Consider the following 13,884-nt stretch of genomic DNA (forward strand, 5'->3'; position numbering starts at 1 on the left):
AATGTAATTAATTGAAACACTGACAATAACATAATATTCATAACATAAAACATTTTACATTTGCAGTGCCTCGTTTATGGGGGGCTTCTCAGATCTAGGACCCTGGCAGTCAGAGGCCCATCCAAGATCCATCTTTGGTTACTTGGTCTTATAGTTAAATTATGGATAATGAAAACTCAGTAAGCTATTTTCAAGCTGTTAGATAATAGACATCATTTGCATATTACACAACGTGCATTTTTCATCGTGTAGCCTATAGACGTGTTAGGTTTACCACTGACAACTTGGTTTTAGTGGCTGCAGCAGTTTTACTTTTGCTTTTAATACTATAAAACACAGACGCAGATTCCGATTTCCGAACGATTGTCTCTCAGTTTGAAAGTACCGCCGTGTCTTCATTGTACAAAGCTGGAGCTCTTATATGATCTTCGAATCTGTCAAAGGGAGCGCCCAGTCGCGTTGCGTCGCGTTGTAGCCTACCTCTGATGTCCGTGAATACTTCCTGGTCCAAAGTTGTGTGTACACAAATCAAAGTCATTTGAGCTGTCGGATGGTGAACTCACATCAGGGAATTACACTTCAACGGACACACACACACTTCTCTAAACTGGGGAACAGAGAAGTTCAATAGTATAGCCTAATTCATTATTCAGCGTTGACTCTTTGCTAACATGATGCGAACAGATGGACATTATCCACGTAACGGAACCTTGAAGTCTCATTGTGACCAGAAACAACAGGAAAACAACAATTTGAAAAATGGATATCACAAAAAAGAAAAGGTAAGTTAGGCTATGTCAAACTGCATCACTCAATTCATCGCAAAATACGTCGCTAAACGTGTTCTATTAAAAATGAAAGTCCTAGAATTAAGGGGTAATCCTTAAAGATGACCCGAAGTAGTTTTTACAGACAACGCTGTTACTTTTCTACAATATATTTAGGGGTATGACTTGGCATGGAATTTGAATTGGGAGGTCCGAGTCATTTCACCGAATCGGTTCGTTCAGGTGGTTCGTTTAATGAATCATTTAAGAAGAACGAGTCACCAATTCGTTTTGAGTCATGACTAAAATATGCTTAAAGTTCATGGGCGCTTTTGGTAATGAAATAAATGTTTACCCTTCTGAAAATATGTGAATAGTAACCAATACCCATGTTTAACTGTAAAAATTTGTGTTAGTAACCCACAGGCAAAACCATGGTGGCGAATTCTCTCTTAAAGGGATAGTTCACTTAAAAACTGGAAATTCTGTCATCATTTACTCGCCCTCAAGTTGTTCCGAACCTGTATGAATTTCTTTCTTCTGCTGAACACAAAGGATATTTTGAATAATATGGGCAACCAAACAGTTGATGGGCCACATTGACTTCTAAGCAGAGTATGGAAGGAAAATGCTACGGAATTCAATGTGGATCATCAACTGTTTGGTTACCGACATTCTTCCAAATATCTTTAGTGTTCAGCAGAAGAAAGTCATACAGGTTTGGAACAGCTTATGAAAGATATGGCTTTAGCACACTTAGAAATAGCATTTATTATTGAATTATGTTAATTGGACTCTTTAGTTTATGGAGTAGTATATGTTTGAGTATCATTTGTCTGCTAAATTACAATACAATTACAATAATATTAACATATACTGTAACATATAATGTTTTGTTAACCTGTGATATTGTAGGTGGCGCTGAATAATGGTCATGGAAACGGTTTTCATCAGCCTCGAGTTAGGGGTGAAGATTCATTCGAAGAGGCCCCCATGTATGTAGCTGTCCTGACATACATGGGCTATGGAATTGTCATCCTGTTTGGCTATTTCAGAGACTTATTAAGAGCTATTGGATTAGAGAAATGCCATCAGACCCAGGAGAGAGAAGAGCAAAAGGTAGGTTTGCTCTCCATCTAATACATTTTGCACAGTAACCACCATGTACAGAAAGTTAGCTAGTTTTTGAATATTATTTTTTTGCATTACCTCATGTAAACCTTCTACTGAATTGGTAGGATTTGTCATTTTAGGATTGGAATAACAACTTTGTATGTGTCTAAAAAGCAAATGTTCTGTTGCATACTTAACGTTTAAAAAATAACTGTAAAATAAAAAGATGAGTATTAGGCAAGCAAGACACATTTATTCTCAAGCACAAAGTGTTTTCTTTCATGTCATTTAATGTACACACTGTTCACTATGGAAAATCTCCATGAAATGTGTGAGGTGATGCTGGGGAGGTTAAAGACGCAATTAAACCCCGAAGGACAGTGACTTCATTATTTCTGCTCCCGGTCTGTCCGTTGAGAAAAGATGCCTCTTTTATGCACATTTCTCACTCAAAGCTTGCGGTATTACATTAGATGTGATTATTCAAAGGCATAAATTGAGTTTTTTGAAGCTTAGTTGGGAAGACCATGAAACGGTAAGCTTTCAGAGGGAGTCACACCTTTAGTAAAATAGCGTTATATATTGGTTTGAGTGCACACATTGGGAATTTGTTCCGTGCTTGCCATGTTTTCCATGATCACTGCAGCCAAATTGGCATTGTCTAAATCTTCTAATCTAGCTGTAATATTGAGAGTGTACAAATACGAATCAGTTCAGTGTAGGAATGCTAGTATAGCACCATTTTTTGCCATTAATATCCAATGAAAATAAATATATACGGAAAGAACAGGTTTTACTTGAGTGCTGCACATTTCACAGAGTGTGCTTGATATGTAGGCCTATACAGTACATTAGCATTTAAGAGCAACATTTACATGTGATCTCACAGCATTTCCATTCTCCCTTTTCCTGTTTAACAGGGGTTTCTACATTGCCGTTTGAGTCACACACCAGCAAAGCTTTAAACGGTGTTCTTTGTGTTAAATAAGAGCTAAAAAAGGCTATAAGAATCAATAAGATTGCCGTTTTAGTTGGAGCTTTCTCTGGGACGCTTTGGATGTGTGATCTGAAACGCTGGGCTAAGATCAGACACCTCCTCTGTGACCAGAAAAACGTATGAGTGGCAGTCAAAAGCTTATGCAAAACAAAACTTGTCAAAGTCAGGCGGCAGTTTGTTGTGCCTTTGTTAGTTTCTACTGTCTCCATAACTAGGATTCGGAGCAGTTCAAAGTAGGTTTAATAAAGAGAGCACAATGAGGAGTCTGCTTAGCCTCTCCCTTGTTCTTTGGCAGTTTACTTAAGGACAAGATGAAGGCGAGTCTCTCAGGACTCTGATACTCACAGAGGAGATGGTTTTGAAACATTCACCCGGTTGTAACTACCCACATGCAAACAGTGTCGTTTATGGCTGATCTCGGGTCAGCTGTGCCTCTTCTTTTTAATGAATGAATATTGAGGAAGGGAAGCATGAAATTGTGATGTTCGGTTGTTTTAAATGTGCTTCTGGTTGTTATTTTGTAAATTATTTCTTGTATTACAGGACTTTGTTCCCCTTTACCAAGATTTTGAAAACTTCTACACCCGGAACATGTACATGAGAGTCAGGGACAACTGGAACCGGCCCATATGCAGTTTACCTGGTCCGGTTTTTGATCTCATGGAAAGGGTATCAGATGATTACAATTGGACGTTTCGGTAAATCTATGCTTTGCATAAAACAAGCTGTTTCTGGCACAAGGCACACTTTTTAACTAACTTAACCAGTAAAACTGGTCAACCAACCTCACCAGAAAGACCATGCATTTTGTTTTAAACAGGCCAGCACTAACCACCATAAACTTGCTTTTTCATTCATACTTTTATTCAGCATGGTTGCATTAAACTGATCAAAAGGGACAGTACAACTTTTAAGTTGTTACAAAAAAAAAGACATATAAATGCTGTTCTTCTGAACTTTCTGTTCATCAGAGAATCCTGAAAAAATATTAAGTAGCACAACTGTTTTCAACATTGATAATGATAACAAGAAATGTCTCTTGAGCAGCAAATCAGCATATTAGAATGATTTCCGAAGGATCATGTGACACTGAAGACTGGAGTAATGATGCTGAAAATTCAGCTTTGACACAACAGGAATAAATTACATTATAATATATATTAAAATAGATAACACTTATTTGAAATTGTAATAATATTTCAAAATATTGCTCCTTTTATTGTATTTTGGATCTGATAAATGCCTTAATGAGTATTTAAGACTTCTTTTAAAAACATTATATCAACATATTAATACATTTCATCAGAGGAGAAATATATTAAGTGACGGTTATATTATTTTTGGCCCATTTTCTGTAATTTGAGCTAATGTTATTTATTGTTTCTTTCAATTTTCTAACACTAACTGCTGCTTTGTATTACACAAAGTTCTTCTATATTATACCCACTGATTTTAGTTCAGACTAGTCAGGATAAATCAATATTAATAAAGGTTTGGTTGATGTGTTTCTTCTCTGTTAGGTTAACAGGGAGAACCATTGAGAACGTCATAAACATGGGCTCCTACAACTATCTGGGTTTCGCTGAAAACAATCTTGACTTCCTGAAAACCGTAGCAGAGGCGACCAGACGGTATGGGGTGGGCGTCTGCAGCACAAGACAGGAACTAGGTATTTGTGCGGTTATACCACAATCTGAACGTATCACAGAATCAGGTCAACTATGGCATCCAACATTGTTTGCTTAAGAACAAGCATGGTAGGTTGTTGTTTAGCAACTATTGCGGTTTAGTTAATGCCACCATAAACTCGTCGAAAGCCTTTTTTCCATTTGACCTGCTTTGAGCAGCATTCACAGAATTCTTCCTTCACCAATATATTTATTAAAGGCCCAACCTGTTTTTGAATTTGCAGCGTAAGTTGATGATTGACTGACCCGTTTCATATCTCTCTCTAAAGGTTTATTACATGTGTTGTGATGAATCAAATGACTCATAATGATCTTCCCGTATTTCTATGCTGCAATATGTTTACTTAGTGCATTTTTTACAAATGTCATGTAGACTGTGTAGGTTAAAAGCTGGCTTGTTTGCACTAAGGCTTAGAGGTGAAATGGTTATCTTTACCACGTGATGGAAAACCAGGAAATGTCAGGGAATTTTAAAGTGCCCATTAATGCTACTTTAAAAATGGATTCATTTTGTTTTGGAGGTCTCCTACAATAAGTTTACATGAATCCAAGTTCAAAGAACACTTTAATATTCTCATAATATACATTGCACATCACCTAATTTCTCAAAGAGTCTGAAAACGGCTCGTTTGAAGATTCAGTCTCTCTAAACTCCTCCTTTCCGAGAGCCTACTTTGCTCTGATTGGTCAGACGGACCAGTCTGTTGTGATTGGTCTACCGCTTCAATCGCATTTCAGAAACAACATGTTCACTAGCATATCCGAATTTCAGCTTCCTCAGCACTCTATACAGTGATGCAAATAGTAGCGATGGCATCATTTTTTCCATATCAATTCCAGTGCGAATCCTGACTCCTAATCCTTATTCCTGCATCAAAGTGGATTCGCAGCGCAGAAAACAGCGTCTTCTCAAAATGTTGACAACACAAATCAAACTCTTCCAGGCCTCGGCTACAACTACAGTGTTTGAGGGCGGGTCAAAGTAGACATAATTTGCGGTCAGCCAATGGAATTGCTGACAACTAATTTCAGCAGTTCAGAATCGATTCTTTCTTTTAGGAGACTTTTGCCGCGTCCCAATTCCCTACTTATACTGACCTAAAAGTATGTACTCTTTTTGTGAAGAAAAAGTACATACTTTGAGCGTGTAGCAGAAGAGTAGGCAAGCTTTGGGACACTAAGCTCTGTCGCTTAGTTATGTGCATCCTGTCACCGTAAACTGCCCTGTCAATCATCTTGTCACAGTTCAAATCCTCCTTATTCAATTTAATTTAATTTCCTTCCGTATTGGAGCGAAATGTAGTAGAACATTGATCTGCCATTCGTGGGTCTTTCATGCGGAGACTCTCCTCGTGCGTTTGCATTTTCAATATAATGATACATTTAAAAGTTAATGGCCAAACATATCATTACAATGCTGTTGCAGATAAAATATAATGTGGATAACATTAAATAAATATATTTTCGTCAAGTTAGATACTGATAATTATTCACTCAAACCTCTTTATCTAATCCTCTATACTTGAAGGAATAGTTCACCCAAAAATGAAAATTAGCCCATGATTTACTCACCCTCAAGTCATTCTAGGTGAATATGACATTCTTCTTTCAGATGAATATAATCAGAGTTATATTAAAAAAGTCCAGGCTAATCCAAGCATTATAATTGCAGTAATAGTTGCTCTGTTTTTGAAGTCCATAAAAAATGCACCTGTCCATCGAAAAACGTGCTCAACGCGGCTCCGGGGTGTTAATAAAGGCCTTCTGAAGCGAATCGATGCGTTTGAGTAAGAAAAAGATCCATATTTAAAACTTTATCAAGTAAAGTTCCAGCCGATCGCCTTCCGTGGAAAAGTGTTGAATGTTGAAAGTGAAACTCAAGATGCGTACGTGACGTCATGACGAGCGGACCTGGTCGCGTTAGTCTTTCAATCGGCAGAGGACCTTTCAACACTTTTTTCATAAATTGAACACAGAAGGCGGTCGGCCGAAAGTTTACTTGATAAAGTTTTAAATATGGATATTTTTCTTACACAAACGTATCGATTCACTTCAGAAGGCCTTTATTAACACCCCGGAGCCGCGTGGATCACGTTATTTGACGGACAGATGCATTTTTTTATGGACTCCAAAAACAGAGCAACTATTACTGCTATTATTATGCTTGGATTAGTCTGGACTTTTGTAATACAACTCCGATTTTATTCGTCTGAAAGAAGAATGTCACATACACCTAGGATGACTTGAGGGTGAGTAACTCATGGGCTAATTTTCATTTTTTGGGTGAACTATCCCTTTAACTGTCGGACTCGCACACCCGTCATGTTTGTATTTTTTTTTTACATTTTTGATCTGTATTTGTATTTCTAATCGAAACCTCATTCAACTCGCAATGGGTTGTGGGCAATATTAGCCGTTAGAGTGTGCATCGAACTACAGTTCGGAAATAGTAGACCATCCGGGTATCTTTAGAATACTAATTTCAACATACTTGGATTTGCACTAATTCTATTTTGAATACTATTTAGGACGGATAGTATGTGAATTGGGAAGCACCGAATAACTTTATTTGTCATGCACTTTGTACTTTAAAACTTCCTTTTACATTCACAAATAGCTATATTACACACTGCATGAAAGGTAATATTTGAAAAAGCATAATAGGGGCACTTTAAAAACATGACTTCCAGGCTTAGAAAAATCTGTTGTGATTTATAGATTTTTTTAAATTTATTAATGCTAAGTTCTATTTAATCGGTTTGAAAATTACTCTTTGTGAGTGCAGTTTCTATAAAATGACACGCTTGTGTAATCACTAACAACTGTCATGGAAATTCATTGGTAAAAAGGGTTGGAAACCCTTGATGGTGCTTAGAGATTAGACCTGTTCAGTAGCAAATGTTCAAGTACTTTGGTTTGACCGATGTTCTGGCATCTAGTTTTTCTGGTTTCTTGCATATGTGACATTTTTTTAGCTGTTTTTGATGGTTGTCGCTACATGTCGTTCTGAGATCAGCAAGGCTGTTAAACATCACGCTAGCACAGTTGGCACAAGTACACACATATTTCGCTTTCTCTGTGTCACTGCTTTTCTGTTTTCTCATCTTACATACACTCTTACACAGTATAAATGCATTAGATATCAGATCATATCTGTTGTAAAGTGAGTAATCTGAGATGTTTTATCCGCGGTGCTATGCAGTGACTGCACCACTGTGTGAATCTGAGCCAAATATCAGAAACAGACACAAAAAGAACACGTGATCATGAGTCATCGAGGGTATTTGTGTGTAAAGTCCTTTTCGTATCATTCATTATTCATTTGAGGGATTCATTTCTTTCTTTCTGCATCTCTCAAAGGCTGTCGTTGCTTTCGGATATATTTCTGCAGGCCCTCTGTTAAATTAGGAATAATAACTTCCCCCACGACTCCCTATTAAGATGCAGTTTCTAATTAGACGCCTGTGTATGTATGTGCGTATTACGGATGGGCATTTTTAAATAATTTTTCTTAAAGGTACTTAAACATAAAAAATGAGTAATCAGTGTTTCAATACATATAAAAATGATATAGGTAAATGAATCAAGTAAAATTGTTTTACTGTTTAAAGGGTTTAACTAATGGAGGATTTGTATTTATGAACATTTAGGAACAGGAATAAAAATCACAGAATTTATCAGAATTACTACCATTAAATTTGTTCTGGAAAGTGGTATTGTATCTCCCAAGTTACGTTAGATTACTCTTTTACTAATATTGTATGTGATGTTGGGTAATGTTTTACTACAATGTTATGGTCAAGTTTGACAGGATGTTTTTGTTCTAACTGCAAGATCAATAAGGTCCATGTTTAGTTTTTTTTCTGACAGGTTTTAAGACTTCTATCATCAATAATTTACAGAAATTCTGTCTGGAGTATCTTTGTGTCTTTAGAATTCATTATATGTGTTTGTTTTCAGTCACCATGAGAGTTGATAGGTGTAACATTAAGTTACAGTTGTCAAACACTAATATCATTGAAGCACGTAGCACTTAAGTATGAAGTCGACAACATAATGGGTCATTTAAGTGTCACATTTATTGTTTCAAGAGCTAAATGTTTCACCATGGTGATGTAGCCATTGTACAACCAGTGGGTGGCAAATGTTGGCTACACTAGTTTCCTATGAGACAATTATTGTCTTTCTCAGTGGGTGCTTAAATGGGCTCATAAACCAGAATTTTTCATCGAGCTACATCCTTTTTTGTCTTATTGGAGCTAGTTAAAATATGAATATATTTTGTTTTTGATAATCAGTTAGTGTGAACTGAGCCCAGAATTTAAACAAATGAAGCTTTAGGTGTGCTTTCGATTACCACAGAAAATAATTTAGTTTTTAAAAACAAACAAAATGTCTATGGAAGGCTTAACATAAAGAATATGACGCTTGAAATTATGTGAATTCTTTTGTAGGAAAATGCGTGTATTTATGCTGCACGGTTGTGTAAATCGTCCATTTAGTGTTAAACTTTGGTTTAAAACAATTGAAAAGTTACAGTGTTTACTGACTTTTGCGCTACAGGAGTTAAAATATTGTATATAACTTTACGCAGACAGGATTAGGAAGCAATTTGATCATATTAGTCTCATAATGTTAAAAATGTTATGCTTTGCTCTTCCTGTGTATTATTCTGGTGCAGTTCCTTGTTCCCCATAAACTTCCACTGTATATTTTACCGTAAACATGATTTCCTGTGGTAGTCTGTGGCCACAGATGATGTTGATCGAGCTTAATTTGTATTTAACCCTGAATGTATCTCATTACTGTTTTCAGAGCTATTCCCATCCATTTAAATTAAATTAGGTGAAGGTGTTTTGTGAACTTGCTGTTTTATTGGCAGATTACACTTGTGTATACACTTTCAGCAGGTGAATGTGATCTTCATGGGTCTCGCTCTCATTTCCCACTTCATTAGACTACTACAATACCCCAGTTACAAGTCAAGACCCTTATGTGTTTCCTCTGTATAGAGCGAGCTTCTCAGTTATCACATTTAAGTGCAGTTTAGCCGCCCCAGACCTGATTGTGGTTTAATCAAACACATCACGCTTCAGCTGCTGCTGTGAGAGGGAATGATCAGAGGTCCGGAGTAATCAATGGTGTTTTAGAGTACAAAGCTCTATAGGAATCATTTAAAAGGAGAGGCATTTATTCACAGACCAACACTGAGTGTTGTGCGTTCACTCTTGACTGTGGTCTTATTCAGTAGGAACTATCTTTAGTCAGAATGTCTTCCTTTAAAGGTGTTAAACATTTCCTGTGGTCAGACCTTTATGGTATTGTTGCCACTTTGGTGGGTGAGAGGGGTTCATGGGATCAGGAAATGATCAGAGCAAGACTCGCATTGCCCACATGAGTATAGTGGTGATGTTTTTAAATTTGTTACTTCATACATATTATATTGTATGTATGTGTTTAGAAATGGTTGTGCATTTAGATGTGAATTCAGGATTTTAATAGAATTGATTGTGCATTTAGATGTGAATTCAGGATTTTAATAGAATTGGTTGTGCATTTAGATGTGAATTCAGGATTTTAATAGAATTTGAATTAAGACAGCAAACAGGATGCCGAACTGTAATTCAAATTTAATTGCAAATGCAATTCAAATTCTGTAGTTCATTTCAATTTAAGGAAGTACAATTCAATTGCTGTAAGTGTAGTTGATAATCATTTATTTAGTTTGAAACACATAAGTATAATCATACAGACAACATATAGGGGATTTACAGAAACATTAGATGTATTGATATAGTAAATTCCTCTTCCTGTCATCCCAATTCAAATTCCTTTTGGACAACCTGAGGGGTGTGGCCAATTCAATTCAAATTCCAACTAATTGGAAATACCCCAGTCATTTACTCACCCTATGACTGTGGAACGTAAAGGAAGATATTTTGAGAAATGTCTGTGGTTTTTGTCCGTACAGCCATCAAAATGGTTACCAACATTCTTCAAAATATCTTCTTTTGTGCTTTGCAAAAGAGAGAAAGTCATACAGATGTGGAACAAAATGATGGTGATTAAATAACAGAATGGAATTTGGGGGTGAACACTTCCTTTAAAGTTATTTAAATTCAGAGTTTTTCCTAATACTGGTGTAAACTTCTAACTTCAACTAAGGCCTATTCATTACTTCAAAAGACAATAACATCATTCTGTAGTAGCAATAAAAAGGAAAACGTTAGAGATTTATGGCACATATCAATTTATTTAGCCTATACATCTATATTTAACATATCACAGGTCACATTTTATCTCACAGCATCAGATATTTTGTTTGTTTTTGTCTTAACATTATGACAGTATTTTTTTGTCTGCAGCTACTGAGTGATTAATATCCTTTCACCTCACATATTCTGACAGATCTCATTTGTTTCCCCTATTATGACGCTCTCTGAGCCTTTAAAACTAGAAAAGCTGAAGAAGACATGCTGAGAATTCTAAACTATTTTCCTCCAAAGCCGTAGAATGCATAATCTTACCGGGAATGACTGTGGTCTGATAAATTCTTAAAGTTTATGTCTGTGTTTTTACCAAAAAGGGTAATTATTTTATTTTTTTATTAATGTAATGTTACATCTAGCAAAGGGGAAATAAATGAGAACAGAGAGGTCTACTGTTGTTCTTTTCTCCTGTCAGAATGCTTTTAACACTCATTCATGGTCCTGAATACCCTCAGTGCTGGACGTGGAGAGTTGTTGCCTTGGATTTTATTTGTTCACAAGTGTCCTCAAGGTATTAATCATCTCAAGCAAATTCAGCCTTTAACCACAAAACCAGAGAAACTGAAGAAAAAGTCAAAGGATGAAGCTGTGGTGTTCTGGCCTGTGACATTTTCTGTTCCATTTTATTGTATAAAGAAAAGAGAGGAGACTTTTGTAAAGTAATTTTGATAAAAGTGTCAACTTATACATTTCTTTATCTTTATTTTAATAGGCAACTTCAGCATCCATGAGAAACTGGAGCAACATGTGGCTGAGTTCTTGGGCATGGAGTCTGCCATGGCGTTTGGAATGGGTTTCGCCACCAATTCCATGAACATTCCGGCACTAGTTGGAAAGGTCAGCATTAAAAAATGAATCCACAACGGTGCCTCTTTATTTTTTTACATCTGTCTTAAATCACTCAGTTTTATCTGCTGAAGTGAGCTCACAAGCGTCGTATATTAATCTGTTATCTCTTGGCGCCTGCTATTAATTGCCACTATAAACTGTTTTTCATGCACCACAGAATAACCCAATGAACCAGCACACTAAACAAACCCTTGTTAAAAAAAAGATGCTCAATCAGATAAACAAGCACAGTTTGAACTGACAGTGTTTGTTTAGGGTGTCTCATTAGGGATTGTTTATACTGGGCCCAATGATGTGGTCGTCATAACCAGCTCAAATGAGAAGACCTCAGGATCTGGATGTGATCCAAAGGGCTGGGGGACTTTCTTAAGGTTTCAGAAAACTTGTTGGGTTGTGTTGATGGGGGATGTTGTTCCCTTAAGAAAGTCCTCATGATGTTGCAGCCTTGAGGTATTGGTTATTTGAGTCCAACAACTTGTGTCTTCTGGAAGAGGTGTCAGTTCAAGGCCTCTCAAGGTGAAGAGGAGATGACAGCAACAATTGTTGAATCAGGCAATGCTCTGCTGATATTGAGACTACGTCATCCAGTTCACAACAAAAGATCAGAATGTTTCTGAAGATTAATTTCAGTGAGCTTCCCATAGTTATTAAAGCTTGTGACGGCTAACAATGCTCAGTGATAGAATGCCCTGTAAGGGTCCATTCACACAGAATACATTTTTTGCATTCCACTGCACTGCATTTCCATTGTTGTTCTATGTAAACATTCACTAGACAGACGTGTGTAACCTTTGAGCTTGTGTCTTGCAGCGTTCTAAAAATGCGGCCCTCAAGTTAAAACAAGTTGAACTTTTAGAAAAAAATGCATCTCAAGAGCTTGCGTTTCTTTTTCTCGCCCCACTGACCTGTGTCTCGCGTTTGTAACTGCAAAAACGTGTTCTGTGTGAATGGTCCCTTAGATGCTTTGGATAAAAGTGTCTTAAATGCATAAATGTAACTCAACTGATTTAAAAGGGATAGTTCACCTACAAAATGACAATTTTGTCATCATTTACTCACCCTCAAGTTGTTCCAAACCTGTATACATTTCTTTGTTCTGCTGTACACGAAGGATGTTTGTAACCAAGCAGATCTCGCCCTCCTTTGACTATCATAGTATTTTTTTCTACAAAGGTATGGTTCGCCCAAAAATGAAAATGACCTCATGATTTACTCACCCTCATGCCATTCTAGGTGTGTATGACATTCTTCTTTCAGGCGAATACAATCTGAGTTATATTAAAACATGTCCTGGCTCTTCCAAGCTTTATAATGGCAGTGAATGGCAGCCCAAAATTTGAAACCCAAAAAAGTGTATCCATCCATTATAAAAGTAATCCACATGGCTCCAGGGGGTTAATAAAGGCCTTCTGAAGAGAATTTTTTTTATGGTTTTCGTAAGAAAAATATACATATTTAACACGTTATAAAGTAAAATATCTAGCTACCGGTGGACCGCCTTTCGTATTCAACTTACGAAGAAAGTGTAGCGCCTCTTGCAGTTCAAAATGCTTACGCTACGTCCAACGTCATCATCATGCTAGTTACGTTTTTTTACGCTACGTCCTACGCCATCGTCTTTCCAGTTGCGCTTTTTCCGTGGCTTGAGGGTAATTTTCATTTTTGGGTGAACTATCCCTTTAAGTCATTACTCAGTAGTGTTCCCAGACAAGTCTTCTTTGTTGACAAAATATAAGGATTAACTTTTTTATTCTCTTCTCTCCTTAAAAGTTTTAGTACTATTATATGTGTAGGTCAAGAACCACCTCATCGGTGACCAATGTCCAGACAGATCGTTCCTTATCTGGGGCGGGATTGAACCTGGGGTGCAGATAATTAAATGAGCTCAAAAGAATTGACAATTAAGATTCAATGACAGAAAATGAGAGCGAGGAGACTATAAAAATAGATAAATTCAATTAAATAAGAATAAAAATCAAAAGTACAGTATAATACGCGCATGCAAGATCTGCCATGTTTTTTGCATTTTATTATTTTTAAGTTCTATTTTATCCTTTTATTTGTACTCTTTATACTATAGTATAGTATTTAGTATGTAAACAGTGTCTTAAAAGGTGCTATATAAATAACACTTGTCTGTTTGCGATTATGTTTTGTCTGACCCTCACATTATTATTTCACACAACATGTTATTGATGGAT

At 36.6% G+C, this 13,884-nt stretch overlaps 1 protein-coding gene across 2 annotated transcripts in view; it reads left to right on the top strand.

Moving 5' to 3' along the window:
- The first annotated feature begins 255 nt into the window (after positions 1-255).
- The window catches only part of sptlc3 (serine palmitoyltransferase, long chain base subunit 3), a 33,208-nt gene continuing 19,579 nt past the window's right edge, over positions 256-13,884 (top strand). Inside the window, exons 1-5 of one of the 2 annotated variants that reach the window (XM_079842561.1) lie at positions 256-782; positions 1,683-1,886; positions 3,421-3,575; positions 4,398-4,546; positions 11,547-11,671. In XM_079842561.1, coding sequence (XP_079698687.1) covers positions 672-782; positions 1,683-1,886; positions 3,421-3,575; positions 4,398-4,546; positions 11,547-11,671 — 744 coding nt within the window. In that variant the 5' untranslated portion in view covers positions 256-671. The remainder of the gene's footprint in view (positions 783-1,682; positions 1,887-3,420; positions 3,576-4,397; positions 4,547-11,546; positions 11,672-13,884) is intronic. The other variant, XM_079842562.1, reaches the window with a different exon arrangement.

Source organism: Gobio gobio (genome assembly GCF_949357685.1).
Source record: "Gobio gobio genome assembly, chromosome: 18".
NCBI lineage: Eukaryota > Metazoa > Chordata > Actinopteri > Cypriniformes > Gobionidae > Gobio > Gobio gobio.